The sequence below is a fragment of the Hyla sarda genome, chromosome 4, assembly GCF_029499605.1.
Source record: "Hyla sarda isolate aHylSar1 chromosome 4, aHylSar1.hap1, whole genome shotgun sequence".
Lineage (NCBI taxonomy): Eukaryota > Metazoa > Chordata > Amphibia > Anura > Hylidae > Hyla > Hyla sarda.
In genome coordinates, this window is record NC_079192.1 from 295314260 (window position 1) to 295335133 (window position 20874).

Consider the following 20874-nt stretch of genomic DNA (forward strand, 5'->3'; position numbering starts at 1 on the left):
TAAAAATCAGGGAAAATAGGTTAGTACATTTGTCACCCGCATCACACAAACAACAATTTCCAGCATGCCCACACTGTAAGGGCAAGCTGGGAGTTGTAGTCATGTGACTGCGGGCTGGTGGGAGATTTACAGGCAGGTTACAAGCAAGTCAGGGAAGCTTGTCACCCGCGCCGCACGACTACAACTCCCAGCATGCCCTTGCAGTAAGGACATGCTGAGAGTTGTAGTCGTGTGCAGGTGGGTTGCAAGCTTGTTACCCACCTGCACAGCTTCCGCCCACCTGCCGCACTACAACAACTCCCAGCATGCCATTATAGTAAGGACATGCTGGGAGTTGTAGTAGTGCAGCCTGTGCGGGCAGGTGAGAAGCTTGTAACCCGCCTGCACATCTTCCGCCTGCCTGTGCTGCACCGCTACAACTCCCAGCATGTCCTTTTTTTATTTTTTGGGTTGACGCATCGTTTGGCATACGGTTTTCAATAAGATTCCGTACGGTTTACACATTGAAAGCGTATACGGGAACTGTATTGCAAAAACGTGGTGTGAACCCAGCTTTACTGAAATGTCCACCCTTGTTTTATCTCCATCCAGGTAAATGGCAGCAGATTTTTGTCTAGTTAAATTTCCCCATTGATCTTTCCTTCTATTATGTGAAGTTTGCCAGTAGCATTGCTGAAAAGATGCTACACACCATGATGTTCCCACCTCCAAACCACTGTTGGAATGGTGTTTTATGGTGATGTGCAGTGCCATTTCTCCTCCAAACATGTTGGGGGGAATTAATCAAAACTTGTATAGAGGAAGAGTGGTGCAGTTGCCCATAGCAACTAATCAGAGTGCTTTTATTTCTCTTCTGATTGGTTGTTATAAGCAACTGCACAGGTTTCAATAAATCCCTCCCTACAGGATTAGAAGGGCAAAATGGTCAACACACACAGGCATAATGGAAGAGGAGGCCGTAATCACCAAGCAACAGTTTAACTAGGAGGTATAAGCTAGAAACTGAGCTGCCCCTATATAAAGTCCAGAAGAAGAAATTAGAAACTCAAGAGCTACTCCAGAACTTAGAGTTGCAGGGTCTCCATCAGAAAATTGAGTAAGACAGACATCTTTACCATATTGATCCTGTCCAACAAGGATAGAAGAAGAGAAGATCACTTAAGTAAGTGTCCGTGTCTTCCCCCCCCCAAAAGAAAAATGCTAAGTAGCAGGGCCTCATACCGATAGTGTGGAAGAGATTTAAACAAAATAAAACCACACAAAGTCATGACATCAAAATATTCCACAGATTAACATTTATTATTTAATTTATGTGCAGTAAAAGTACAAAACAGTCTTTTTCCTCTGCCATAATCTAAAGCTCCTTCCTAGAACGGTTTTCTCTTTAGCAAAGAGAATGAAGTTATCACCACAGACGATAAAAAGCCAAACCTACATCTTAAAGGGGTTCTCCGGTGCTTAGACATCTTATCCCCTATCCAAAGGATAGGGGATAAGATGCCTGATCGCGGGAGTCCCGCCGCGATCTTGCACGCGGCACCCCGTTTGTAATCAGTCCCCGGAGCGAACACGTTCACTCCGGGGACTGATTACAAACGGGGTGCCGCGTGCAAGATCCCGGGGGTCCCCAGCGGTGGGACTCCCGCGATCAGGCATCTTATCCCCTATACAAAGGATAGGGGATAAGATGTCTAAGCACCGGAGAACCCCTTTAAGCCAAATATGGATGTATTTTTACATCTGTATCACAGGCCCAAGTGCTGGTCTGATGACCCAAACCAACAGCTCTTAGTTTGAGTCATTATACTTCTGGTCGGGCTGAGAATTTCAGTGGTAATAAAGATGAGCTACTTTGTTTCTTCACTTGGAAATCTGAGGGGGATAAGAGGTGTGGATGTACAGGCTTGGGTGCACGGTATTTCCTGCCTACATAGTATTTTTACATAGTTTAGTCCTTTGTATACATACTCTGGATTAACCTTTACAGAATTGTTATTAGGTTCATATATAAACTTATAAAGTCCAGCCTAACATACATTTCAGTGAAGGATAGTGTAGATAACAGTTTCTTCAGTCGCTAAATGAGGATTCACTGTCTGAGCTGTCTTCAGGAGCAATGCCTCCATCTGTGACTGGGGCATTGGGTGTCCTAAAGGAGAACAGAAGACACTGAAAAAACACTTGTCAAGACAATTCTGTTACATACTTTATAATTGGTTTTGATTTTGCATAGATTAAATTCAGCAGGAAAAAAGTTTTCAAATAAACTGATTTTTAAATTACTTCTATTTACAAATCTTAATCCATCCAGTACTTATCAGCTGCTGTATGCTCCAGATGAAGTTGTATAGTTCTTTTCTGTCTGACCATAGTGCTCTCTGCTGACACCTCTGTCCATGTCAGGAACTGTCCAGAATAGCAGCAAATCCCCATAGGAAACCTCTCCTGCTCTGGACAGGTCCTGAAATGGACAGAGGTGTCAGCAGAGAGCACATGTGGTCAGACTGGAAAGAACTACACAACTTTCTCATTTAGATGTGTGGGATAGTCTCTGCCACATATGAACATATCTATAAATAATGAGGCTTCTGAGAAAGTTTACAATGCCCCCAAGGCAGGAGAAGACATTGACCCTGATTTACTTAGTTTTTTGTCCATGGCATTTACTAAGGTTTTCCTACATTTATTTTATTTAATTTTTTTTAAACACCTGCTCTGATCTGTAGGGTTTTCCTCAGCTCAAATCCACCACATTTTCTGCGGAAACCTTAGTAAATATGTTGGGTTTTTGAGAAAATGTCAGGGACGCACCCCTTTTCCTGATGCCCACGCCCCTTTTCAGGTTCTCTCAGTAAAATGGAGAGTTGGTCAGTTTTTTTTTTCCCCGTTTCTGGCGCAATGAGAAAGCATGTCGGGTTTACAATAGTAAATCAGGGCCATTGTATAGGAACACAGACCTATAATAATAAAATATTGTTAAATTCAGGAAAAATCGTAACAGCGATCAGCAAGAAAAGAGGTACCTATGATACTCACTCTAAAAGATCAGGGTTTAGTCCTTCAGAAATCATTTTATTTCTGATAGCCATTACAGGGACCCCCTATAAAAGACAAAATAGGGTTCAATATTACATGCAGATCAATAGATCACTATGCGTGGGTATCACAAAATAACCACAGAACAAAAAGTGGAGACAGATGTAAACAAGTTAGTTAAAGGGGTTTCCTGGAATATTCATTGATGGGCTAACCTTAGGTGAAGGTCCAAAGCCACCTCATTAATTTTAAAGGGGTAATCCTTTGTTTTCTATTTAAATGGCCCCAAATGCATTAAAATAAACTGATACCGCGGTGGTTATGTGATGTTATTCTAAAGCAAGACCAGATTGTCGACAGGAGGCCCATAGAGGTAATCAGTTTAAATTTTTTTTTACTTTGTAGTGTTGTTAACAAACTCCTTCTGCAAGCAGCATCGCTAATAGAGTACCAGCAGCAGAGCCATGTGTACTGTCCTTAAGGCACCCAGCAAAGCACTTATTTACAACAGAAGCAGCACAGTGAGACTTCCTGCTGCATATGCATGCCTAAGAGACACAGCACAATGCTCTGTCTGCTTGCATGTCATTTACAGGAAGGTACAGCATGAGTGTCTGTGCTGCTGCGGCTCAGAAGGGAAGATGATTTTGCTAAGTTAACTGCTAAAAGTGTAAGGGTACCTTACACTTATATCAGTTCAACCCCTTAAAGGACACTGGTCTGCTGATGAGAGAAGAAGACCCCGGGAGGACGGACAGAGACCGGTGAGAGGACCTCTGCCCACCATCTTGGACGATCAGAGCCATGCGGCAGGCGAACTGATCATCCAGTCAAAGTGCTGCAGATGCCATGATCTGTATCGATCACGGCATCTAAGAGGTTAATGGCTGACATCAGCGCGATCACTGATGTCAGCCATTACCGGCAGATCCCTGGCTGCTGATGTATAGAACGTAAATGTACATCCTGGTGGGTTAAGTACAAGGGCACCAAGACATACATTTGCATCCTATGTCATTAAAGGGGTATTCCAGGAAAAAAAATTTAAAAAATAATTTACATCAACTGGCTCCAGAAAGTTAAACCGATTTGTAAATTACTTCTATTAAAAAAATCGTAATCCTTCCAATAATTATCAGCTGCTGAAGTTGAGTTGTTCTTTTCTGTCTGGCAACAATGCTCTCTGCTGACATCTCTGCTTGTCTCGGGAACTGCACAGGGTAGAAGAGGTTTTCTATGGGGATTTGCTTCTATTCTGAACAGTTCACAAGACAGGTGTCATCAGAGCACTTAAACAAAAAAGAAAAACTCAACTTCAGAAGCTCATAAGTACTGAATGGATTAAGATTTTTTTTTAATAGAAGTAATTTATAAATCTATTTAACTTTCTGGAGCCAGTTGATATATAAAAAAAATGAGTTTTTTCCCCGGATAACCCCTTAAGGACCAAGCCCATTTTAACCTTAAGGACCAGGCCAATTTTATTTTTGCGTTTGTTTTTTCCTCCTCACCTTCTAAAATCCATAACTCTTTTATATTTCCTTTTACAGACCCATATAAGGGCTTGTTTTTTTGCGTGACCAATTGTACTTTGTAATGAAACCTCTCATTTTACCATAAAACATACGGCGAAGCCCAACATTTTTTTAGAAAGGAAATTTAAATAAAAAACACAATTTTGCACATTTTGGAGGATTTTGTTTTCACACTGTGCACTTTACGGTAAAAATGACATGAGTTCTTTATTCTGTGGGTCAATACGATTAAAATGATATCCATGGCTAGATACTTTTATTTTATTTTTTTTAAGCGCTACAAAAATACAAATCTAAAACTTTTTGTACAAAATGAGTAATCTAAAATCACCCTATTTTGACCACCTATGACTTTTTCATTTATCCGTATATAGGGCGGTAGGAGGGCTAATTTTTTGCACAGTCATCTGTACTTTTTATCGATACCACATTTGCATATATAAAAAAACTTTTAGATCATTTTTTATTAATTTTTTTTATAAAATGTGGGGGGAAAAAAAGCATTTTTGGACTTACATTTTTATGTTTACGCCATTCACCATAAGGGATAATTAACATTATATTTTGATAGTTTGGACATTTAGGCGATACCAAATATGTTTATAAAAAAAAAAATTACGCTTTTTGGGGGTAAAATGGGAAAACGGACAATTTAAATTTTTATTGGGGGTGGGGATTTTTCTTTATTTTTTTATTTTATTTATTTTTTATTTTTTCCTCTTTTCTTCTTTTACACTTAATATGTCCCAATAGGGGACTATCTATAGCAATCATTTGATTGCTAATACTGTTCAGTGCTGTGCATAGGACATAGCACTGCTCAGTATTATTGGTGATCTTCTGCTCTGGTCTGCTCGATCACAGACCAGAGCATAAGACCCCGGGAGACTGTCGGAGCCAGGTGAGGGGACCTCCGGCCGCCATGCTGGATGATCGGATCGCCGCAGCAGCGCTGCGGGCGATCCAATCATCCATTTAAAGTACCGCACTGCCGCAGATGTTGTGATTGAGGGGTGGATATCCGCGCGATCGCGGATGTTGGCCATTACGGGCGGGTCCCCGGCTGCTGCTAGCAGCCGGACCTGCCGTGTATGACGCGAGCATCGGATGTAAATGTACGTCCTGGTGCGCGAAGTACCGCCAAACCAGGAAGTACATTTACGTCCGTGGTCGTTAAGGTGTTAATGGTCAAATATTAACAAACAAAAGAACTTACCACTTGGACCATCTTTAAGTATCTGGCATATCTTGGATCTTTTGCCACAGTGGGAATATTTTCAGCTTGTACTTCTTCTTTAGTTGAGATGTTATCATTTATGGAATTCTGCTGTGTAAGCTATGAAAAACAACAATAAGAATGTCAGTGGGGGTAAAGGAAGGATGCCCAAGTGTCTAAATATATGTAACAGGCTTAGGAGAAAGAAAACCTAATAAAAGAAGTAGGGAAATTTATAACATACAAATAAAATTCAAATGTTAAAAACGTGTTGCTAATCCACAGCGTGCAAGACTTCTCCCTCCCCCATTCCTCCTAGCCTGACAAATTGATGTGCAGGGCTCAGTGCTGGAAGCCGTGCCCTGTACATTAATCAACCAATGCAGAAAGAAGTGGAGGAGGGAGGAAGTGTGCATGCTGTTGCTTAGCGACACCAGCTTGAGCTATGAGTATGATATAGAGTGGACATTGGAGTCAGTTAGCTAGACTTTAGGGAAAAAAAGTAGTTTTTCTGTTTAAGTGCAGAATGAACATAACACATAATGTGGTATCACTGAGGGAGCCAGAATTGCAGATGTTAGTATCAGTAATGCTATAAAGCTGAAAGGCAAATTTCATTTAAAAGGAAACCTGTCAGTTCTATATTGCCATTGCCCCATAGACTGTCTCAGTACATCATCGATGTGTTAAAGTGCTTAATGATCATGTATTCATATGTTCTATGCAATGCCATATGCAAGTCAGGTCTTTAGAGTTATGGAGAAGTAGATGCAGCTGCTTCCAGTCTTGATTGCTGCGCCCTCACAGCTCTGCGTGATTGACATTCCTGAGCGCCGGGCTTCACATGACATCTCTGCTCAAAGAAATGGCCGCTTATCCAACTACTGGTCCCAGCGGACGCTTGCTTTAGAGTGAGATTGGCTGAATTTTGAGAGGAGACGAGGAAGCACCGTGGAGAGCAGCAAGGAAGCACAGCAGGTGAGTACTACTGTTTTTTTTTTTTTAAGTCAGCCAAGCCTCGATACTATTAAAAAATAAATGTATAAAACTCATGTAATTTACAATTTTGATAGTTGCTCCTCAGCATTCATTGTTTAAAGAATACCCATCATTAACTCATCTGTCTCTAATTGTCTCTAATTGCTGGACTGCTAGGGAGACCCCTAGTGGTGACTTTTTTAAAGGGAAAATACACATTAAATAAAGCAAAACATTTTTATTACAACCAATTAGAAAGTGATTTATTAGGCATTCATCTTTAACATATAAAGTTTTTTTGATCACACACTGTTTGCTGTGCATTTGATAGTGTGAACAGAGGACCCTTCTTTACTATATTCCCTAATAGTAGACATAGAGACCCATTTAAATAAAGTTTATTATCAGACGAAGAGAAGCAGTATATGAAAAAGGATCTCTACCTTTATTTACCTCAAGAAACATCTGATAATGTCTTAATAGGGGAATGTCATGCCTTGACTATGCATTGTACAAACACTAGAGTATCTACTTACTTCTGGCTGTGGCGCAGCTGGAGTAGCTTCTGGGACTGGCTGGGGCTGTGAGTGGCCATTAGTAATGTTGTTAGACAAATGTGTTTCAACTTTAACATCTTCTAGACCAGGAATGGAAGAAAGCTGAAATAAAATAAGAACACAATGGTATAAACCCCCTGTTTATACAAAGAATTATGATCTGCATGGCTATCGGGACTAGAGATGAGCGAACTTACAGTAAATTCGATTCGTCACGAACTTCTCGGCTCGGCAGTTGATGACTTTTCCTGCATAAATAAGTTCAGCTTTCAGGTGCTCCGGTGGGCTGGAAAAGGTGGATACAGTCCTAGGAGACTCTTTCCTAGGACTGTATCCACCTTTTCCAGCCCACGGGAGCACCTGAAGGCTGAACTAATTTACGCAGGATAAGTCATCAACTGCCGAGCGGAGAAGTTCGTGACTAATCGAATTTACTGTAAGTTCGCTCATCTCTAATCGGGACCATCCTGGAGAAGACCCCCTGATACAAGAGAGACTGCATACACCAGGTCCTGAATATATTTCCTTATAAAATAGCCAAAGTGACAATGATGTCCATTTTCGGCTCATACTTTACTGATCCCAGCACAGCATTGTTTAAGCTTGAAAAGAATGCTACCATAAAAGTAATCTTTTTATACAATGCATTCAGAAAATGTTTATTTTGTTATGTTGCAGCCTTGTGCTTAAATAAATAAAATAAAAATCTATATTCCCCATCATTGTGCCCTCAATACCCCATAATGAAAATGTAAAAATAAAGTTTAGAAATATTTGCAAATTTATTTAAAAAGGAAAAAAACTAAAATGGTCATGAACATAAGTATTTACACACTTTGCTATGGCACTAGAAATTTAGCTCTGGGGGCCTTCCATTTCTCGTGATCACCTTTGAGATGTTTCTGAACTTAGATCGGAGCCACAACCATCATTGCAGCACGCTACTAATCTGTGCTTTATGGAATAAAATAAGAAATAAGCCTCTCCACAAAAAAACCTTGCCTGGAGTTTGTTATAAAAGGCTGAAACCTCCACATGTTCTATCTTCCTAAGGGTGTGTTCGCACTACGGAATCTCCGCTCGCTGAATTTCGTGAGCAGCGATTCCGCCTGGCGGCCGCCGCCTAGGGTGCTTCGGCACTAGGGCCGCGGGGCACTGAGCCATCACGATTGACGGCTATGCAGTGCTCGCGGAATCCGGGCAAAGAATGAACATGTTCTTATTTGTGCGGAACAATTTCAGCGGCGGAATTGTCCGCCGCGGAAATTCCGCAGTGTGAACGGGTCTCGCGGAGACCTATTCACACTAATGTTAAGTTCACACCGCGGAATTCCACGAGCGAGAATTCCATAGTGTGAACATGGCCTAAGACAACTTCCTCAGCCAAGACAATGCAGAAGTGGTTTAGGGACAACTCTGTGAATGTCCTTGAATGGCCCAGCTAGAGCCTTCGCTTGAACCCGAAAGAACATCTCCAGAGAGATCTGAAAAAGTCTTTCACCGACTGTCCTAATCTAACTTGGCAGAGCTTGAGAGGATCTGCAAAGAAGAATGGCAGAAAACTCCCAAATCCAGATGAGCAAAACCTTGTGGCATCATACCCAAGAAGACTGGAGGCTGTAATCCCTGCCAAAGATGCGCTAATGCTCCTTTCACACTTTACGATGCTCCGTTTTAAAGGCTGGTTACAATGTCCCGTTAAGAAAACCCTTAATAACGGGCGTTAAACGGCTGTTACAAAATCCCATTCAAGTCTATGGGATTTTTTGATTATCCGTTCTCACCCGTTATAAATAACGGACGTTATTTGAGACGGGAGGAAAAATTAGTTCATGTACGGCTTATTCGCCCATCACAAATAACGACTTATTTATTTTATAACTGGTCATAACGGACAATCAAAAAATCCCATAGACTTGAACAGGATTTTGTAACGCCCGTTTTTAAGGGTTTTCTTAACGGGACATTGTAACGGGACAACATATAGTGTGAAAGTACTGAGCAAAGGGTCGAAATACTTATGTCACTGTAATATTTAAGTTTTTACATTTTCAATAAATTAGTAAAGATTCTATTATTCTGTTTTCACTCTGTCATTATGACATATTGACTAATGATGGGGGAAACTGTTTATTTTTTTTTTTTAGCACACGGCCAAATGTGAAAAAAAAGTAAAAGGGTCTGAAAACTTTCCAAAAGTACTGTATGTAATTTACGTATATAAAAGGGTATACATATAAAAATATGAGTCTAGCTTAACTATCCTCCATAGCACTTGCTATTACCCGAAACTGCTTTTAAGTCTCATACACAAAAAAAAAAAAAAAGGATCAGAAATGAACCAAATGTGGTCACTAGTAGACTATTATCAGTCTATTAGACTCATAGGGGGACATGTATCATAAATTCTACCCCTGTTTTGTGTTTACATTTTTGCACAAAACTTTGCGCAAGCTGTTTTTTTGCATACATTCTGGTGGAGTATTTCCTCCGGCTGTTTAGGTTTCGGTGTACCTTGGAGTAACATATTTAGTACGCACAAATTTATTAAATGCGTACATTTCATTTACCCGCAGAAATCTTGCACAATGACCATATTTTTAAACGCATATATAAGCCATCTTGGACTGCACGTAGCAAGATGCTCTAAATCATCAATTCCATTTTTCCAAGAGTGGATTTAGGAGATGACTATATTTTCCCGCAATTTATGAAACTCATTGCGCTTGCTTGATAAATTTAGCGCTTCTGCGCATAATTTAGAATTCGGCAAAAGGGGTAAAATGCTTCTACCATACACAATGATACATGTCCGCCATTGGGCCTGCTGCGAGTATGCCGTGGTATACATCAGCATACATTTTTGCCTAAACACATTGTATACCTTGGACACACAATGTTGTAAGACATGTATATGGTGTACTGTTACATTAACTGATCTGCATGCTTCAGAGATTAAATCTCCCAGGATTCCTAGCTACAACTTTCACTTTCAATTATTAGTATGCACTCTGCTTGTTAAAGGGGTACTCCGGTAAAAAACTAATTTATTTTAAATCAACTGATGCCAGAAAGTTAAAAGTTTAATTTGTAAATTAAAAAATCTTAATCCTTCCAGTACTTATCAGCTGCTGTATGTGCCACAGGAAGTGCTTTTCTTTTAAAATTTAAAAAGAAAAGAACTTCCTGTGGAGCGTACAGCAGCTGATAAGTACTGGAAGGGTTAAGATTTTTTAATAGAAGTAGTTTACAAATCTTTAACTTTCTGGCACCAGTTGATTAAAAAAAAATAATAGTTTTTCATCAAAGTACCCCTTTAAAGTAAGCACAGTCTTACCACCAAGTACTGTAAGGCATTTGCCTCTACTCCTGCAATTGCCCCTGCCCTGCATAAAAGGAGCTCAGCTAAGATGTCAAGGATGTGTCCAGTTACAAAATTCTGAATAATAAATAACTTTATTTATATAGCACACACATTCCACAGTGCTGTACAGCTATGGCATATAATACATGACCAGTTCAACAAAGGAAAAGCAACGTACTAACTAATATCCAAATAAATATTTTATGTATATTATAGGTGCATTTATATATACAGACAAACCTTTGCATCTAGAATATTGAGCGTTGTTTCAATCTGTTGAATACGAAGTGAAAGTGCAGACAGTTTCTGAAACAAAAGCAATAATAGAACAGATGACGGGTAATACCACAAACCATATATATAAAAAAAAAATTTATATATATATATATATATATATATATATATATATATATATATATATATATAAATTCTGTATATACAATAACTTGTTATATAGAACTTTAACCCTTTACTATGTTTAATTTACATATTTACAAGAGTGATCTTAATAAATCATAACTATTATCAAACTATTATAAAACTAAACACAAAGATTGATGTTGTCTTTGTTAGAATGGTCTGATCTTGGAGGACATATGTGCAGCTCATGTGAATTTTAGCTTCCTACACAGAGTTTTGTGTACAAAGTGTAGACCAAGTCCACAGAGAGACTTGTGCCTACAGTTATCCCTGCATAATCATCATGACAAATATATATATATATATATATATATATATATAACACAGCAATGAAGGGGTTACACTAAATACTGAGCTGCTGCTACTGACAATCTAAAAGAAGGGTGGGTTTACACTGCAGTAGTGGTACCTTGGCATGTACACAAGAGCTGCACCCTGCTTTATTGGTGGTCCGAGATGAGAGGGAAGCTTTGATCTAAAGCATACCTATTATATCCCCCCAAAAAATAAAAATAAACGTATGTGTTACTCAGTACCTCACCCTGATCATGTACATCTAAGTTTTATGTGTTTAGCCACTATATTTCTAATAAAAACAGCTTCCATCAGTTGCAGTCTGGATTCTCATCTGTTCCTCTTGTCCTCGCTCTACATATGACTAAACAACTTCTTACTGTCACTGAGTCTTGGGAGCAAGCCTGGCAGTCAGCCATTCACTGCAGGCTGCTCTGTAACCCTTTCCTCTCTGGATCTCCTCATCATATCACTGCAGGCTGCTCTGTAACCCTTTCCTCTCTAGATCTCCTCATCATATTACTGCAGGCTGCTCTGTAACCCTTTCCTCTCTGGATCTCCTCATCATATCACTGCAGGCTGCTATGTATCCCTTTCCTCTCTGGATCTCAATATGCAATTGTAAGAAGAGCAGAGGATTATATATGAAATTTTTCAAGAAAATGAAGTATTTCACACAGAAAAGGATTGCAACAACGCATGTTTTGCTATACACACATTTATTCCCTTTGTGTGTATTGGAACTAAACCAAAAAGGGAGGGGGAAAAAAAAAGCAAAATGGGCATAATGTCACACCAAACTCCAAAAATGGTCTGGACAAAATTATTGGCATCCTTTCAAAATTATAGAAAAATAAGATTTTTTCAAGCATGTGATGCTCCTTTAAACTCACCTGGGGCAAGTAACAGATGTGGGCAATATAAAAATCAGACCTGAAAGCAGATAAAAAGGAGAGAAGTTCACTTAGTCTTTGCATTGTGTGTCTGCGTGTGCCACACTAAGCATGGACAACAGAAAGAGGAGAAGAGAACTGTCTGAGGACTTGAGAACCAAAATTGTGGAAAAATATCAACAATCTCCAGAGATCTAGATTTGTCTTTGTCTACAGTGCGCAACATTATCAAGAAGTTTGCAACCCATTGCACTGTAGCTAATCTCCCTGGGCGTGGACAGAAGAGAAAAATTGATGAAAGGTGTCAATGCAGGATAGTCCGGATGGTGGATAAGCAGCCCCAAACAAGTTCCAAAGATATTCAAGCTGTCCTGCAGGCTCAGGGAGCATCAGTGTCAGCACGAACTATCCGTCGACATTTAAATTAAATGAAACGCTATGGCAGGAGACCAAGGAGGACCCCACTGCTGACACAGAGACATAAAAAAGCAAGACTACATTTTGCCAAAATGAACTTGAGTAAGCCAAAATCCTACTGGGAAAACATCTTGTGGACAGATGTGACCAAGATAGAGCTTTTTGGTAAATCACATCATTCTACTGTTTACCGAAAACGGAATGAGGCCTACAAAGAAAAGAACACAGTACCTACAGTGAAATATGTTGGAGGTTGAATGATGTTTTGGGGTTGTTTTGCTGCCTCTGGCACTGGGTGCCTTGAATGTGTGCATCATGAAATCTGAGGATTACCAACGGATTTTGGGTCGCACTGTACAGCCCAGTATCAGAAAGCTGGGTTTGTGTCCAAAATCTTGGGTCTTCCAGCAGGACAATGACCCCAAACATACGTCAAAAAGCACCCAGAAATGGATGGCAACAAAGCGCAGGAGAGTTCTGAAGTGGCAGCAATGAGTCCAGATCTAAATCCCATTGAACACCTGTGGAGAGATCTTAAAGGGGTATTCCAGGAATTTTTTTTATATGATTATGCTACAAGGGCTGTAAAGTTAGTGTAGTTCACAATATAGTGTCTGTACCTGTGTGTGACAGTTTTCTCACAATTCTTCTGTGATTTTCAATATTTATTTTTCCCAGCATACAAAATGACTGTCTCAGATTTTTCCCAGCATGCAATGCAGACGAGATCTGACTCACTAGTCAGCTGATGACAGGGAGCCTGTCTGCTTCAATGAGTGGAGCGATCGCTTGGTGGGAGAGAGATCGATCTGCAACAGCTGTAGGCACGCTGATTGAAAACCACACTGATTTGAATGGATGCATCTCATTTATGTTTCAATGGGTGGGGTGGCTGATGTGTGGGAGGGAGGAAGATGGAATTGTGGGATTTGTAGTAAAAAAAAGAAAAGTAAAACAGGAAATACCAGTTCACAAAAAGCTAGCCACAGTGTTATGGTAATCTCACAACACAGCCATTTAGCCCTAAGACAAGCGCAGATCCTTCCTAAGCATGTCCATTACTGTCTGCCAGGTACGTACTAAAATCACCTTATGGTGGATAACCACTTTGAAATTGCTGTTGGGGAAAAGGCGCCCTTCCAATAAGAGAGACCTGGAGCAGTTTACAAAGGAAGAGTGGTCCAACATTCCGGCTGAGAGGTGTAAGAAGCTTATTGATGATTATAGGAAGCGACTGATTTCAGTTATTTTTTCCAAAGAGTGTGCAACCAAATATTAAGTTAAGAGTGCCAATAATTTTGTCCAGCCCATTTTTGGAGTTTGGTGTGACATTATGTCCAATTTACTTTTTTCACCTCCTTTTTTGGTTTTGTTCCAAGACACACAAAGGGAATAAACATGTGTATAGCAAAACATGTGTTACTGCAATCATTTTCTGTGAGAAATACTTCATTTTCTTGAAACATTTCAGGGGTGCCAACAATTGGCTGTTATTTATAGTCCCCTACAAACAATATGTTATGCAATATGAAAGAGGAGCAGAGGATAACATATATAGTCCTCTCCTCCTCTTTCACATTGCCTAAGATTTTGTGTGTAGGGGACTATAAATCCCAGCCAGCCTTGCAATATTTAAGAGGAGCAGAGGATAACATTATATATATTATTTATTATCCCCTGCTTTACTATCCTCATATTGCTGGCTGGGATTTGTAGTCCCCTACACACAATATCTTATGCAATATGTAAGAGGATCAGAGGATAATATATATAATCTTCTGCTCCTTACATATTGCATAATTGGACTACAAACCCCCAGTCAGTCGTGTAATCACACCACCTCCCATTGACTTGCATTGGGGGGCGGGGCTAGTGACCTCACGATACTCCGGCCCTGTAGTCATGACCCGGCAGACTCCAAGGCTGCGTGCAGCTCCCAGAAGTGGGTGTTGGATGCGAGATAGCGGGGTTTCCAGCAGCGGGACCCCCGTGATCAGACATCTTATCCCCTATCCTTTGGATAAGGGATAAGATGTCTTAGGGCCGGAGTACCCCTTTAAAGAGGTCTTCCCATGTCAAACATTGATGGCGTCAACGCAGAATATGCCATGAATGTCTGACAGATACTAGTTTCACATCTAGAACCTGCATAGATCCTTAATATGAAGGTCTGGTTGTGGCAGGCATGTGGGAAACCACTTGTAAGAAAAAGAGTCCCATGCCAGATTTACTAGAAATTATCTGATCTAGACATATAGGGGGAGATTTATCAAAACCAGTGCAGAGGAAAAGTTGATCAGTTGCCCACAGCAACCAGATCGCTTCAATTTTTAAAAATTAAAGAAGCAATCTGATTGCTATGGGCAACTAGTAAGCTTTTCCTCAGCAAAGGTTTTGATAAATCCCCCCCCCATAGACATTATTAAGGGAGTTCCTTCCCTCAGAACCCCCCACTACGAGCAGTTCCCAAACATCAAGTAATACTACATCTCGTCTGCACCACCAACTGCAACGTAAATAGTAGGGATCGACCGATATCGATTTTTTAGGGCCGATACCGATAATCTGTGGAGGTTAAGGCCGATAGCCGATAATTTATTCCGGTATAAATTATCGGCTATTTCTCTCCCCCCCCCTGAAGCCGCTGCAGATCATTGATTTAAAGCGGGCGCTTTAAATCAATGAACTGTAGTGGCTTTTGCGGTGCCAGAGACCGCCGCCGCCACTTGCTTCTCTCCCCCTGCCTGTATAATACCTTATAATACCTGTGCCCCTCATATATAATGCTCCATGTCCTGTGCACCTCACATATAATGCCCCCTGAGGATGCAGAACAGGGCGCATTATATGTGAGGAGCACAGGACATGGGGCATTATATATGAGGGGCACATGACGGGGGGGATTATATGTGTGGGCACATGACAGCCCACCCCTGTCATGTGCCCATATAATGCCCCCCTGACTTATAATACCCCCTGTCATGTGCCCCTCACATATATTGCCCCCTGTCCAGTGCCCCATGTCCTGCCCCCTCAGGAGGCATTATATGTGAGGGTACAGGACAGAGGGTATAAGTCAGGGGGGCATTATATGGGCACATGACAGGGGGGCTGTCATGTGCCCCCACATATAATCCCCCCTGTCCTGTGTTCTTCACATATAATACCCCCCTGATATGTGCCCCTCACTTATATTTGCCCCCCTCACTTATAATTTGCCCATCCATCCATACAGCGCCCGAGCAGTGCTCACCTTTCTCACACGCTGCTACGTTCTTGTACTGTGAGAGCTGCAGGGACGTGATCTCCGGGCGCCGGCGCGATGATGTGATGTCTTCACGCCGGCCTGCTGTGGATGGCGTCCCCGCGGCTCTCACTCCCACTGCAAGAAAGAAGCAGCGTGAGAAAGGTGAGGGAGTGAAGGAGCGGGACAGCAATTGCTCCGCACGTCAAAACAATGCGTGCGCACGAATCGCGGGACTTCAGTCCCGGCCTGAAGTTCAGGGCCGGGACTGAAGTCCCGCAATTCGTGCGCACGCCTTGTTTTGTGCATTATCGGCAGTTTAAAGGCAGATACCGATAACGGGGAAAAAACGTTAATATCGGCCGTGCCGATAATCGGTCGATCTCTAGTAAATAGCTCACTGGTTGCTGCTTCCCCCAGCAAAATGAGCTGTTTGCCAGGGGGTGCCATCAGCTAGACCAAGGTGAACAGATGATCGCCCCAGGGGTCACATCCTGAAGAGAGTTGTCTCACTTTAATTGACATCTGGGTAGTCAATGTACTCATTCTTTCTATTGTGAACTGGTAGGAACACTGTTAGGAACATGACAAACCTCTTCACAAACAGTTGAGAAGCGATTAAGAAACTGAACTGTGTGCACCACAAACTGGTTCAGGAACGCAACAGTCCTCTTCTGTTGGATGGCTGGGACCTGAATAAAGAGAAATATACAGTGTTACAGATGACTAGAGGAGGCTCCTGGCCTGCACCATGAAAGGTTCTGCTACTCTCTAATATACTTTGGGAGATTTATCAAACCAGAGTAGCAGTTGCCAATACCAACCAATAAGATGTCAAATTTGATTTTTAAAAATAAAAGAAACAATTTGATTGGTTGCTATGGGCAATGGCTCTGCTGATCCTGATCCTCAACCGGATGCTAGCATGGTGTTAGCGGCAAACTAAACCAAACCACACCTATACTATGCACATCTATACATTGGTAGTACAAAAAATATCTTTATTGCATATAATACACACTGGTCCTGATTTACTAAGAGTGTTGTGTAGTTTCCTTTGTGGGTTTTAATACCCTATAAGTATTTTTCCACGGTATTTACTAAAGCTTCCCTACATTTTACACTGGTGCATACATACAAGGATAATGTGGTGGATTGCAAATGGCCCCAATACCTGCCAGCCGGACACCCGCCGGCAGGTGTCACGGAGGTGCGGTAACCTGCCTGCACTCTCCGCACAGATCAACTCCCCCGTGTCCACTCCTGAGCTATGCAGCATGCTCAGCAGCTGAGTGCGTGTCACAGCCGGGACCCTCATTAGCCTTTTAGATGCCGCATTCAAAGTTGATCGCAGAATCTAAAAGTCCTAAAGTTAACTGCCAGTTAGGTCAGGGATGCTGATCGGGATCACTGCGGTGAAATCACGGTGTCCCGATCAGCTGAAAGGACGGCCGGAGGTCCCTTACCGTGCTCCGTGCCATCTGATCGTCGCTTCTTTACTGCAGCCAGCCATGGCAGGCAGCAGTAAAGGAGCATCAAAAACACTGATCAATGTTATGCTATTGCATAGCATTGATCAGTGTATGCCATCTACAGATTGTATGTAATAGTCCTTTATGGGGACTAAAAAAATTGTGAAAAAAAAAAATGTGTAATAAATAATAATTATACATGTGAATTAACCCCTTCCCTAAAAAAAAATGTAATCACCCCTTTTTTTTTTTTTTTTTTTAAAGTTAAAAAAAAAGAAACTTATGGTACTCGTACTTTGTCTTAAAAAAATGGTGTGGAGACATCCCTAATATATGTGTGTTATATTTAATAAAGATATTTTGTTGTACTATCAATATATAGGAATGCGCCATATTTGTCATTAATGGCTCATGGCCCATACATGGCTGCCTACATAAGAGCATGTGACAATACATGTCACTGTGCCCCCTCCGCTGCGTCTGGGGTTGCATGCAGTGTACTGCTATGGAGACACAGTGACAAATGAGCCGTCTGACTGCATACCGAGATGGGGCACAGAGCCGCATCACCAAAGAGAACGGGTCGTAGATAATTGAATTGAATAATTGAATAAAAAGGTGGGTAACCCTTTTAAGACCTCATTCACATCTGCATCACAGTTCATTTTGTGACAGACACCAACCAATCCCATTGACTATAATGGGGTCCGCCCGGTGTCCATTTATTCAGCAGGATCTAACCAGACAAATAATTACAGCTTGCATCATTTTTTGTTTTCAGTCAGTTAAGGTCCAGCTATTTAACCACTTAAGGACTCAGGGCGTACCTGTACACCCTGAGTCTGCTCCCGTACTATAACCCGGGGCCACGCCATGGCCCCACATCATAGCACGTCGGGCCTGGCCTCTAACAACAGCCGGGACCCGTGGCTAATAGCGCGCAGCACTGATCAGTGTGCCGCGTGCTATTAACCCTTTAGTCTACAGTGAAAATAAACATATCCCGGCTAGCTCAGTTGGCTTTTCGGGACAGCTGCGGCAAGATCACAGTGTCCCGAACAGCTGGAACACACAAGGAGGGTCCCTACCCGCCTTCTGCAAGTCCGATCACCGAATGACTGTTCTGTGCCTGAGATCCAGGCATTAGCAGTCAAGCGGCAGAATCATTGATCAATGTTATCTTATGAGATAACAATGATCATAAAAGATCAGTGTGTGCAGTGTTATAGCCCCCTATGGGAGCTATAACATTGCAAATAAAAAAGTGAAGAATAAGAAAAAAAAAATTAAGATGATTTAACCCCTTCCCCAATAAAAGTTTGAATCACCCCCCTTTTCCCATTTAAAAAAAAACAAACTGTGTAAATAAAAATAAACATATGTGGTATCACCATGTGTGGAAATGTCTGAATTAAAAATATTGTTAATTAAACCGCACGGTCAATGGCGTACGCACAAAATAGGGGATTTTTGGTCACTTTTTATATCATGAAAAAATGAATAAAAAGCGATCAAAAAGTCCGATCAATACAAAAATGGTACCGCTAAAAACTTCAGATCACGGCGCAAAAAAGTTTAGGTGCAAAATTGAAAGGATTATGATTTTTTAAAAGTAAGGAGGAAAAAACCAAAGTGCAAAAATTGAAAAACCCTGAGTCCTTAAGGGGTTAAATGGATTCTACAACAGCGCTCATGTGAACATGGCCTTAGAGAGGGGCCCCTTTATAGGCCTACAAGTATACACATATCTATGGAGGTTTGCAGGAATATAGACTATACTCTGTCCATCATGGACACCGCAGGCAGCGTCTTCCCAACCTGACTTGGGTGATAACAGGGAACAATAGCTCGTACTCAGCTACACACAGAACCTGAGCGACATTGTGCATGGAAGTGTGTAGAGCAGCGTTTCCCAACCGGTGTGCCTGCAGCTGTTGCAAAACTACAACTCCCAGCATGGCCGGACAGCCAAGGGCTGTCCAGCCATGCTGGGAGTTGTAGTTTTGCAACAGCTGCAGGCACACCGGTTGGGAAACACTGGTGACGAGGACTCTCATATAAGTGCATACACCCTCACGTGATATCATTACCCACCTTAGTGAGGTCTATGCCGGATCCAACTATAGGGAGCCCATCCTCGTCCATCACAGTGACTCTTCCTGCACAGTCAGGTGACAGCAGGATCATGTGACCAGTCACGTGGGTGAGTAAGCTGGAGCGTCTATATCCGTGTTCTGTATCATGTGACTCCTCAGCTGCGAACCTACAGCTCCCAGTGCTATCGGGGCATACTGGGAGTTATAGTTTAGTAACAGTTAGAGAGCCGCAGGTTCGAAGCTGCATGAATGGGTTTGCGGTTTATGAATGTATTATATCAACGCTTTACGGCATGTCGTTACGCTGGCTGACAGGGGTGAGCGGCAGCTACAAGACATCTCTTCCAGGAGCTCTTTTTATCAAGCTGTAGTTCTTAGCCTTGTATGCTGGGACATGTAGTGCTCCACAACATAACATGGTCATGACGTAGTGCAGTGTTTCCCAACCAGGGTGCCTCCAGATGTTGTAAAACTACAACTCCCAGCATGCCTGGAGGAACCCTGGTTGGGAAACACTGACGTACATAGCCCATAAGGACAAGTCATACCTAGTCTAAAAAATGCTGGGATTTGTAGTGCTTTTAAACACCTCCCTAGCTGTAAAGTAGCCTAAAATATCAGATTGTCTGTAGTTTAGACATGCCACGTGATCCTTTGCTTCCTCCTGGCTGCGAGGTAGCATAATGCATAATAACATTGTTAGTAGTTTAAACATGCTGGGATTTGTAGTGCTCCTATGCTCTCTCCCTCATTAACCCCTTAAGGACTCAGCCCATTTTGGCCTTAAGGACTCAGACAATTTAATTTTTACGTTTTCATTTTTTCCTCCTCGCCTTCTAAAAATCATAACTCTTTTATATTTTCATCCACAGACTAGTATGAGGGCTTATTTTTTGCGCGACCAGTTGTCCTTTGTAATGACATCTCTCATTATATCATAAAATGTATGGCGCAACCAAAAAACACTATTTTTGTGGGGAAATTAAAACGAAAAACGCAATTTTGCTAATTTTGGAAGGTTTTGTTTTCACGCCGTACAATTTATGGTAAAAATGACGCGTGTTCTTTATTCTGAGGGTCAATATGATTAAAATGATACCCATTATTATATACTTTTATATTATTGTTGCGCTTAAAAAAAATCACAAACTTTTTAACCAAATTAGTACGTTTATAATCCCTTTATTTTGATGACCTCTAACTTTTTTATTTTTCCGTATAAGCAGCGGTATGAGGGCTCATTTTTTGCGCCATGATCTGTACTTTTTTTTGATACCACATTTGCATATAAAAAACTTTTAATACATTTTTTATAATTTTTTTTTTTAATAAAATGTATTAAAAAAGTAGGA

The 20874-nt window shown here is 41.3% G+C and overlaps 1 protein-coding gene across 1 annotated transcript; it reads right to left on the bottom strand.

The window, feature by feature from the left end:
- Positions 1-1670: 1670 nt before the first annotated feature.
- Positions 1671-19652, bottom strand: WASHC3 (WASH complex subunit 3). The gene is made up of 7 exons (XM_056574588.1): positions 19521-19652; positions 16548-16646; positions 10927-10992; positions 7302-7424; positions 5788-5907; positions 3037-3101; positions 1671-2149 (listed from the first exon to the last, which is right to left on the bottom strand). The coding sequence occupies exons 1-7, from the start codon at positions 19611-19613 to the stop codon at positions 2071-2073; spliced, it is 645 nt and encodes a 214-aa protein (XP_056430563.1). The 5' UTR covers positions 19614-19652; the 3' UTR covers positions 1671-2070.
- Between the last annotated feature and the right edge of the window lie 1222 nt (positions 19653-20874).

Bases quoted from the DNA above. Each gene is read 5' to 3' on its own strand.
- WASHC3 (XM_056574588.1), bottom strand. From the start codon at position 19,613: ATGATCCTGCTGTCACCTGACTGTGCAGGAAGAGTCACTGTGATGGAC. The intron at 10,993-16,547 runs GTTTGTCATGTT...CTTTTGTTTCAG, and splicing joins TCTCAACTGTTTGTGAAGAG to AAACTGTCTGCACTTTCACT. The intron at 3,102-5,787 runs GTAAGTTCTTTT...TGTCTTTTATAG, and splicing joins ACTTAAAGATGGTCCAAGTG to GGGGTCCCTGTAATGGCTAT.